The sequence below is a fragment of the Heterodontus francisci genome, chromosome 3 (assembly GCF_036365525.1).
Source record: "Heterodontus francisci isolate sHetFra1 chromosome 3, sHetFra1.hap1, whole genome shotgun sequence".
Taxonomy (NCBI): domain Eukaryota; kingdom Metazoa; phylum Chordata; class Chondrichthyes; order Heterodontiformes; family Heterodontidae; genus Heterodontus; species Heterodontus francisci.
In genome coordinates, this window is record NC_090373.1 from 214,583,175 (window position 1) to 214,594,898 (window position 11,724).

An 11,724-nucleotide genomic window follows, 5' to 3' on the forward strand; every position below is an offset into this window, starting at 1 on the left:
ACGGGACTTGGTGTATCTTAATGTAGCCGAGTGAGTACAGGGGTGATACGGGAACAGAATTGGTGTGTGTTAATGTAGGTCAGTGAGTTCAGGGGTGATAGGGGAACGGGCTTTATGTGTGTTAATGCAGGTCAGTGAGTACAGGGGTGATAGGGGAACGGGACTTGGTGTGTGTTAATGTAGGTCTGTGAGTACAGGGGTGAAGGGGAACGGGACTTGGTGTGTGTTAATGTAGGTCAGTGAGTACAGGGGTGATGGGGGAATGGGACTTGGTGTGTGTTAATGTAGGTCAGTGAGTACAGGGGTGATGGGGGAATGGGACTTGGTGTGTGTTAATGTAGGTCAGTGAGCACAGGGGTGACGGGGGAACGGGACTTGGTGTGTGTTAATGTAGGTCAGTGAGTACAGGGGTGATTGGGGAACGGGACTTGGTGTGTGTTAATGTAGGTCAGTGAGTACAGGGGTGATAGGGGAACGGGAGTTGGTGTGTGTTAATGTCGGTCAGTGAGTACAGGGGTGATGGAGGAATGGGACTTGGTGTGTGTTAATGTCGGTCAGTGAGTACAGGGGTGATAGGGGAATGGGACTTGGTGTGTGTTAATGTAGGTCAGTGAGTACAGGGGTGATAGGGGAACGGGACTTGGTGTGTGTTAATGTAGGTCAGTGAGTACAGGGGTGATGGGGGAACGGGACTTGGTGTATATTAATGTGGGTCAGTGAGTACAGGGGTGATGGGGGAACGGGACTCGGTGTGTGTTAATATAGGACAGTGAGTACAGGGGTGATAGGGGAACGGGACTTGGTGTGTGTTAATATAGGACAGTGAGTACAGGGGTGATAGGGGAACTGGACTTTGTGTGTGTTAATGTAGGTCAGTGAGTACAGGGGTGATAGGGGAACGGGACTTGGTGTGTGTTAATATTGGACAGTGAGTACAGGGGTGATAGGGGAACGGGACTTGGTGTGTGTTAATATAGGACAGTGAGTACAGGGGTGATAGGGGAACTGGACTTTGTGTGTGTTAATGTAGGTCAGTGAGTACAGGGATGATAGGGGAATGGGACTTGGTATATATTAATGTGGGTCAGTGAGTACAGGGGTGATAGGGGAACGGGACTTGGTGTGTGTTAATATAGGACAGTGAGTACAGGGGTGATAGGGGAACTGGACTTTGTGTGTGTTAATGTAGGTCAGTGAGTACAGGGATGATAGGGGAATGGGACTTGGTGTATATTAATGTGGGTCAGTGAGTACAGGGGTGATAGGGGAACGGGACTCGGTGTGTGTTAATATAGGACAGTGAGTACAGGGGTGATAGGGGAACGGGACTTGGTGTGTGTTAATGTAGGTCAGTGAGTACAGGGATGATAGGGGAATGGGACTTGGTGTGTGTTAATGTAGGTCAGTGAGTACAGGGGTGATAGGGGAACGGGACTCGGTGTGTGTTAATGTAGGACAGTGAGTACAGGGGTGATAGGGGAATGGGACTTGGTGTGTGTTAATGTAGGTCAGTGAGTACAGGGGTGATAGGGGAAGGGGACTTGGTGTGTGTTAATGTAGGTCAGTGAGTACAGGGGTGATAGGGGAACGGGACTTGGTGTGTGTTAATGTAGGACAGTGAGTACAGGGGTGATAGGGGAATGGGACTTGGTGTGTGTTAATGTAGGACAGTGAGTACAGGGGTGATAGGGGAACGGGACTTGGTGTGTGTTAATGTAGGACAGTGAGTACAGGGGTGATAGGGGAATGGGACTTGGTGTGTGTTAATGTAGGACAGTGAGTACAGGGGTGATAGTGGAACGGGACTTATTGCGGGTTAGGTTACCAGCAGTAGAGTTTTGGATGACGTTAGGTTTATGGAGGATACATTATGGGAGAGCAGCCAGGAGTATGTTGGAATGGTCATGTCTCGAGGTAACAAAGGTTTGATTGAAGGTTTCAGCAGCTGATGGGCTGAGATGGGATGAAATCGGGCGAGATTACAGAGGTTTAAATCGCTAGTCATAGCTTCCCAGCACGGATTGTTGGGTCCAGATACACAGGGCACATTCTGTGTCTGGTTACCAATGGCTAACCACCCAGTCCAGGATGTTATCAATATTGTACCAGTTCTTACCAATGTTAGTTGAGATGTTGACATCAATGCTAATGTCATGCACTGCCCTGCTCCGCAGTGATGCCACACAAGTGTAAGTGGCAGAATCGGAGAATCTCATGCCAATGATATCTAGGCTGGCAGCACCAGGCTGAAATTCCTGATCATTTTTGGAGATAATGATTCTGTTGCTGGGTTTGAGGGGCTTGCCATTCTTGTACCAGCTGTAGGTCAATTCCTCCTGGGGTACGGCCTCCACCTGGCAAGAAACCTTCACCTCCCGGTTCAGCTGAATCTTCTCGTCATCATGGAATGTATCCGGAGTGATCCAGAACCTACCATTAGAGAGAGCTGGAAAACAAGACATGCCATCCGATGACTCAGAAATCATCACAGAGTCATTGAGTCGTACAGCATAGAAACAGGCCCTTTGGCCCACCGCGTCCATGTCGACCATAATGCCTATCTATACTAATCCCACCTGCCTGCATTAATTCCATATCCCTCTATGCCTTGCTCATTCAAGTACCTGTCCAGAAGCCTCTTAAATGTCACTACTGTTCCTGCCTCCACCACCTCCTCAGGCAGCTCATTCCAGATACCCACTATTCTTTGTGTGAAAAATTTACCCCTTTGATCCCCTTTAAACCTCCTCCCTCTCACCTTAAATTTATGCCCTCTAGTTTTAGTCACCCCTACCATGGGAAACAGACTCTGGTTATCTACCCGATCTATGCCTCTCATAATTTTATATACCTCTATCATGTCCCCTCTCAACCTCCTTCGCTCCAGGGAAAACAGACCCAGTCTATCCAATCTCTCTTTATAACTCGAGCCCTCCAAACCAGGCAACATCCTTGTGAATCTTTTCTGCACCCTCTCTAGCTTAATCACATCTTTCCTGTAGTGCGGTGACCAGAACTGCACACAGTACTCCAAATGCGGCCTAACCAACGTTCTGTACAACTGTAACATGACGTCCCAACTCTTGTACTCAATGCCTCGGCCAATGAAGGCAAGCATGCCATCCGCCTTCTTCACCACCCTGTCTACCTGTGTTGCCACTTTCAGGAAACTATGTACTTGCACCCCAAGGTCTCTCTGCTCAACAACACTCCCCAGGGCCCTGCCATTCACTGTATATGTCCTGCCCTGGTTTAACTTCCCAAAATGCATCACTTCACACTTGTCTGCGTTAAATTCCATTTGCCACTCCCTTGCCCACTTTCCCAGTTGATCTATATCCTGTTGTAACCTTAGACAACCTTCTTCACTGTTCACTATACCACCAATTTTGGTGTCATCTGAAAACTTACTAATCATGTCCCCGACATTCACATCCAAGTCATTAATATATATGACAAACAACAGAGGGCCCAGCACCGATCCCTGCGGCACACCACTGGTCACCGGCCTCCAATCAGAAAAACAACCCTCCACTACCACCCTCTGCCTCCTATCACCAAGCCAATTTTGTATCCAATTTGCTAGCTCACCCTGGATCCCATGTGTTCGAACCTTCTGGACCAGCCTACCATGCGGGACCTTGTCAAAGGCCTTGCTAAAGTCCATGTAGACAACGTACATCGTCCTGCCCTTGTCAATCCTCTCGGTCACCTCCTCGCGAAACTCAATAAAATTCGTGAGACATGATTTCCCATGCACAAAGCCATGCTGACTGTCCCTAATCAGACCATGCCTTTCCAGATGCATATAAATCCTGTCTCTCAGAATCCCTTCCAATAACTTTCCCACCACTGATGTAAGGCTCACTGGCCTGTAGTTCCCTGGCTTATCCTTGCTGCCCTTCTTAAATAAAGGCACAACATTAGCTATCCTCCAGTCTCCCAGTACCTCACCCGTGGCTAATGATGATACAAAAATCTCTGCCATGGCCCCAGCAATCTCCTCCCTTGCTTCCCATAGCGTCCTCGGATACACCTGGTCAGGCCCTGGGGATTTATCCACCTTAATGCGCTTCAAAACCTCCAACACCTCCTCCTTTGTAATGTTGATATGCTCCAGGATATCGGTGTTTGCTCCCTTGAACTCACTAGCTTCCATGACCTTTTCCACAGTAAATACAGACAAGAAATATTCATTTAAGACCTCGCCCATTTCCCATGGCTCCACACATAGATTACCACACTGATCCTTAAGGGGACCTACTCCCTCCCTAGCTACCCTTTTACTCTTAATATACTTATAGAATCTTTTCGGATTCTCCTTTATCTTATCTGCCAGGGAAATCTCATGGCCCCTTTTCGCCCTCCTAATTTCCTTCTTAAGTGTACTCCTACATCCCCTATACTCCTCGAGGGACTCGCTCGATCCCAGCTGCCTGTACCTGACATATGCCTCCTTCTTTGTCCTGACCAGACCCTCAATAGCCCTCGTCAACCAAGGTTCCCTAAACTTGCCAGCCTTGCCCTTCCATCTAACAGGAAGGATCAGCAAGGATCAGACAGGGCTCTAGAGGGTTACAAGGTAGCCAGGAAGGAACTGAAGAATGGACTTAGGAGAGCTAGAAGGGGACATGAAAAAGTCTTGGCGGGTAGGATTAAGGAAAATCCCAAGGCGTTCTACACTTATGTGAGGAACAAGAGGATGGCCAGAGTGAGGGTAGGGCCGATCAAGGATAGTGGAGGGAACTTGTGCCTGGAGTCGGAGGTGGTAGGGGAGGTCCTGAATGAATACTTTGCTTCAGTATTCAATAGTGAGAGGGACCTGGTCGTTTGTGAGGACAGTGTGGAACAGGCTGATATGCTCAAACAGGTTGAGGTTAAGAGGGAGGATGTGCTGGTAATTTTGAATGATATGAGGACAGATAAGTCCCCGGGGCCAGACGGGATATACCCAAGGATATTACGGGAAGCGAGGGAAGAGATTGCCGCGCCTTTGGCGATGATCTTTGCGTCTTCACTGTCCACTGGTGTAGTACCAGATGATTGGAGGGTGGCAAATGTTGTTTCTTTGTTCAAGAAAGGGAATAGGGATAACCCTGGGAATTATAGACCAGTCAGTCTTACATCTGTAGTGGGCAAATTATTGGAGAGGATTCTGAGAGACAGGATTTATGATTATTTGGAAAAGCATGGTTTGATTAGAGACAGTCAGCATGGTTTTGTGAGGGGCAGGTCATGCCTCACAAGCCTTATTGAGTTCTTTGAAGATGTGACAAAACACATTGATGAAGGAAGAGCAGTGGATGTGGTGTATATGGATTTTAGCAAGGCGTTTGATAAGGTTCCCCATGGTCGGCTCATTCAGAAAGTAAGGAGGCATGGGATTCAGGGAAAGTTGGCTGTCTGGATAAAAATTGGCTGGCCCATAGAAGGCAGAGGGTGGTAGTAGATGGAAAATATTCAGCATGGAGCTCGGTGACCAGTGGTGTTCCACAAGGATCTGTCCTGGGACCTCTGCTCTTTGTGATTTTTATAAATGACTTGGATGAGGAAGTGTAAGGCTGGGTTAGCAAGTTTGCCGATGACATGAAGGTTGCTGGAGATGTGGATAGTGTGGAAGGCTGTTGTGGGTTGCAACGGGACATTGACAGGATGCAGAACTGGGCTGAGAAGTGGCAGATAGGGTTCAACCTGGAAAAGTGTGAAGTGATTCATTTTGGAAGGTCGAATTTGAATGCGGAATACAGGCTTAAAGACAGGATTCTTGGTAGTGTGGAGGAACAGAGGGATCTTGGGGTCCATGTACATAGATGCCTCAAAGTTGCCACCCAAGTTGATAGGGTTGTTAAGAAGGTGTATGGTGTGTTGGCTTTCATTAACAGGGGGATTGAGTTTAAGAGCCCCGAGGTTATGCTGAAGCTCTATAAGGCCCTGGTTAGACCACACTTGGAATATTGTGTTCAGTTCTGGTCGCCTCATTATAGGAAGGATGTGGAAGCTTTAGAGAGGGTGCAGAGGAGATTTACCAGGATGCTGCCTGGACTGGAGGGCATGTCTTATGAAGAAAGGTTGAGGGAGCTAGGGCTTTTCTCATTGGAGCGAAGAAGGAAGAGGTGACTTGATAGAGGGGTACAAGATGATGAGAGGCACAGATAGAGTGGATAGTCAGAGACTTTTTCCCAGGGTGGAAAGGGCTATCACCAGGGGGCATAATTTTAAGGTGATTGGAGGAAGGTTTCAGGGAGATGTCAGAGGTAGGTTCTTTACACAGAGAGTGGTGGATGCGTGGAATGCACTGTCAGCGGTGGTAGTAGAAGCAGATACATTAGGGACATTTAAGCGACTCTTGGATAGGTACATGGATGATAGTAGAATGAAGGGTAGGTAGTTAGTTTGATCTTAGAGTCGGTTAAAGGTTCGGCACAACATCGTGGGCCGAAGGGCCTGTACTGTGCTGTACTGTTCTATGTTCTATGTTCTATGCCGGCCCTGAACTCTTCCTATCTCACTTTTAAAAGCCTCCCACTTGCCAGATGTCCCTTTACCTGTAAACAGCCTCTCCCAATTTACTCCTATACTTGAGGACCAGTCCTATCCTTTTCCATTACTATCTTGAAGCTAACAGAGTTATGGTCACTGGTCCCAAAGTGCTCCCCCACTGACACATCAACCACCTGCCCATCCTCATTTCCTAAGAGGAGGTCGAGTGTAGCCCCTTCTCGAGTAGGGCCATCCACATACTGCTTCAGAAAACTATCCTGGTCACACATAACAAATTCTTCCCCATCTGATCCCTTCGCACTAAGGCAGTCCCAGTCAATATTAGGGAAGTTAAAATCACCTGCTATTACAACCCAATAATTCCTACACCTATCTGTGATTTCCCTACATATATGCTCCTCCAATTCCCTCTGAATATTGGTGGGCCTGCAGTATAATCCCATCAAAGTGATCACCCCTTTCTTATTTCTAAGTTCTACCCATATGGCCTCGCTGGACATTCCCCCCGGGATTTATTCCCGAAGTACTGCCGTGATGTCCTCCCTAATCAATAGTACAACTCCCCCTCATCTCTTACCTCCACCTCTGTCACGCCGGAAAGATCAGTACCCCAGAACATTGAGCTGCCAGTCCTGCCCATTCCTCAACCACGTTTCCGTAATAGCTATAGGAGCATGACCGGCAGTAACCGAACTGTGATCAGACACACCGTAACCGGCACTAACCGGACTGAGATCAGACACACTGTAACCGGCACTAACCGGACTGAGATCAGACACACCGTAACCGGCACTAACCGAACTGTGATCAGACACACCGTAACCGGCACTAACCGAACTGTGATCAGACACACTGTAACCGGCACTAACCGGACTGAGATCAGACAGACTGTAACCGGCACTAACCGGACTGAGATCAGACACACCGTAACCGGCACTAACCGGACTGAGATCAGACAGACTGTAACCGGCACTAACCGGACTGAGATCAGACACACCGTAACCGGCACTAACCGGACTGAGATCAGACACACCGTAACCGGCACTAACCAGACTGAGATCAGACAGACTGTAACCGGCACTAACTGAACTGTGATCAGACACACTGTAACCGGCACTAACTGAACTGAGATCAGACACACCGTAACCGGCACTAACCGAACTGTGATCAGACACACTTTAACCGGCACTAACCGAACTGTGATCAGACAGACTGTAACCGGCACTAACCGAACTGTGATCAGACACACCGTAACCGGCACTAACCGAACTGTGATCAGACACACCGTAACCGGCACTAACCGGACTGAGATCAGACAGACTGTAACCGGCACTAACCGAACTGTGATCAGACACACCGTAACCGGCACTAACCGAACTGTGATCAGACACACCGTAACCGGCACTAACCGGACTGAGATCAGACAGACTGTAACCGGCACTAACCGAACTGTGATCAGACACACCGTAACCGGCACTAACCGGACTGAGATCAGACACACCGTAACCGGCACTAACCGAACTGTGATCAGACACACCGTAACCGGCACTAACCGGACTGAGATCAGACACACTGTAACCGGCACTAACTGAACTGTGATCAGACACAGTGTAACAGGCACTAACCGAACTGTGATCAGACACACCGTAACCGGCACTAACCGAACTGAGATCAGACACACCGTAACCGGCACTAACCGGACTGAGATCAGACACACTGTAACCGGCACGAACTGAACTGAGAGCAGACACACTGTAACAGGCACTAACTGAACTGTGATCAGACACACTGTAACCGGCACTAACTGTACTGTGAGCAGACACACTGTAACCGGCACTAACCGAACTGTGATCAGACACACCGTAACCGGCACTAACCGGACTGAGATCAGACAGACTGTAACCGGCACGAACTGAACTGAGATCAGACACACTGTAACAGGCACTAACTGAACTGTGATCAGACACACTGTAACCGGCACTAACTGAACTGTGATCAGACACACTGTAACCGGCACTAACCGGACTGAGGTCAGACACACTGTAACCGGCACTAACTGAACTGAGATCAGACACACTGTCACAGGCACTAACTGAACTGTGATCAGACACACTGTAACCGGCACTAACTGAACTGTGATCAGACACACTGTAACCGGCACTAACTGAACTGTGATCAGACACACTGTAACAGGCACTAACTGAACTGAGATCAGACACACTGTAACAGGCACTAACTGAACTGTGATCAGACACACTGTAACAGGCACTAACTGAACTGTGATCAGACACACTGTAACAGGCACTAACTGAACTGAGATCAGACACACTGTAACAGGCACTAACTGAACTGTGATCAGACACACTGTAACAGGCACTAACCGGACTGAGATCAGACACACTGTAACCGGCACTAACTGAACTGTGATCAGACACACCGTAACCGGCACTAACCAGACTGAGATCAGACACACTGTAACCGGCACTAACCGAACTGTGATCAGACACACCGTAACCGGCACTAACCGGACTGAGATCAGACACACTGTAACCGGCACTAACCGGACTGAGATCAGACAGACTGTAACCGGCACTAACCGGACTGAGATCAGACACACCGTAACCGGCACTAACCGGACTGAGATCAGACACACCGTAACCGGCACTAACCGGACTGAGATCAGACACACCGTAACCGGCACTAACCGAACTGTGATCAGATACACCGTAACCGTCACTAACCGGACTGAGATCAGACACACTGTAACCGGCACTAACTGAACTGTGATCAGACACAGTGTAACAGGCACTAACCGAACTGTGATCAGACACACCGTAACCGGCACTAACCGAACTGAGATCAGACACACCGTAACCGGCACTAACCGGACTGAGATCAGACAGACTGTAACCGGCACTAACTGAACTGTGATCAGACACACCGTAACCGGCACTAACTGAACTGTGATCAGACACACTGTAACCGGCACGAACTGAACTGAGATCAGACACACTGTAACAGGCACTAACTGAACTGTGATCAGACACACTGTAACCGGCACTAACTGAACTGAGATCAGACACACTGTAACCGGCACTAACTGAACTTTGATCAGACACACTGTAACCGGCACTAACCGAACTGTGATCAGACACACCGTAACCGGCACTAACCGGACTGAGATCAGACAGACTGTAACCGGCACTAACTGAACTGTGATCAGACACACTGTAACCGGCACTAACTGAACTGAGATCAGTCACACTGTAACAGGCACTAACTGAACTGAGATCAGACACACTGTAACAGGCACTAACTGAACTGTGATCAGACACACTGTAACCGGCACTAACTGAACTGTGAACAGACACACTGTAACCGGCATTAACCGGACTGAGATCAGACACACCGTAACCGGCACTAACCGGACTGAGATCAGACAGACTGTAACCGGCACTAACCGGACTGAGATCAGACACACCGTAACCGGCACTAACCGGACTGAGATCAGACACACCGTAACCGGCACTAACCGGACTGAGATCAGACACACTGTAACCGGCACTAACTGAACTGTGATCAGACACACTGTAACCGGCACTAACTGAACTGAGATCAGACACACCGTAACCGGCGCTAACCGAACTGTGATCAGACACACTGTAACCGGCACTAACCGAACTGTGATCAGACAGACTGTAACCGGCACTAACCGAACTGTGATCAGACACACCGTAACCGGCACTAACCGAACTGTGATCAGACACACCGTAACCGGCACTAACCGGACTGAGATCAGACAGACTGTAACCGGCACTAACCGAACTGTGATCAGACACACCGTAACCGGCACTAACCGAACTGTGATCAGACACACCGTAACCGGCACTAACCGGACTGAGATCAGACAGACTGTAACCGGCACTAACCGAACTGTGATCAGACACACCGTAACCGGCACTAACCGGACTGAGATCAGACAGACTGTAACCGGCACTAACCGAACTGTGATCAGACACACCGTAACCGGCACTAACCGAACTGTGATCAGACACACCGTAACCGGCACTAACCGGACTGAGATCAGACAGACTGTAACCGGCACTAACCGAACTGTGATCAGACACACCGTAACCGGCACTAACCGGACTGAGATCAGACACACCGTAACCGGCACTAACCGAACTGTGATCAGACACACCGTAACCGGCACTAACCGGACTGAGATCAGACACACTGTAACCGGCACTAACTGAACTGTGATCAGACACAGTGTAACAGGCACTAACCGAACTGTGATCAGACACACCGTAACCGGCACTAACCGAACTGAGATCAGACACACCGTAACCGGCACTAACCGGACTGAGATCAGACAGACTGTAACCGGCACTAACTGAACTGTGATCAGACACACCGTAACCGGCACTAACTGAACTGTGATCAGACACACTGTAACCGGCACTAACTGAACTGTGATCAGACACACTGTAACCGGCACGAACTGAACTGAGAGCAGACACACTGTAACAGGCACTAACTGAACTGTGATCAGACACACTGTAACCGGCACTAACTGTACTGTGAGCAGACACACTGTAACCGGCACTAACCGAACTGTGATCAGACACACCGTAACCGGCACTAACCGGACTGAGATCAGACAGACTGTAACCGGCACTAACTGAACTGAGATCAGACACACTGTAACAGGCACTAACTGAACTGTGATCAGACACACTGTAACCGGCACTAACTGAACTGTGATCAGACACACTGTAACCGGCACTAACCGGACTGAGGTCAGACACACTGTAACCGGCACTAACTGAACTGAGATCAGACACACTGTCACAGGCACTAACTGAACTGTGATCAGACACACTGTAACCGGCACTAACTGAACTGTGATCAGACACACTGTAACCGGCACTAACTGAACTGTGATCAGACACACTGTAACAGGCACTAACTGAACTGAGATCAGACACACTGTAACAGGCACTAACTGAACTGTGATCAGACACACTGTAACAGGCACTAACTGAACTGAGATCAGACACACTGTAACAGGCACTAACTGAACTGTGATCAGACACACTGTAACAGGCACTAACCGGACTGAGATCAGACACACTGTAACCGGCACTAACTGAACTGTGATCAGACACACCGTAACCGGCACTAACCAGACTGAGATCAGACACACTGTAACCGGCACTA

General features: G+C 48.9%; 1 protein-coding gene across 1 annotated transcript in view; it reads right to left on the minus strand.

Annotated features, from left to right (window-relative positions):
* Positions 1 to 2,552, minus strand: part of LOC137367185 (MAM domain-containing glycosylphosphatidylinositol anchor protein 2-like) — a 1,446,177-nt gene extending 1,443,625 nt beyond the window's left edge. The window contains exon 1 of the mRNA XM_068028622.1: positions 2,117 to 2,552. Coding sequence (XP_067884723.1) covers positions 2,117 to 2,552 — 436 coding nt within the window. The remainder of the gene's footprint in view (positions 1 to 2,116) is intronic.
* Positions 2,553 to 11,724: the final 9,172 nt, after the last annotated feature.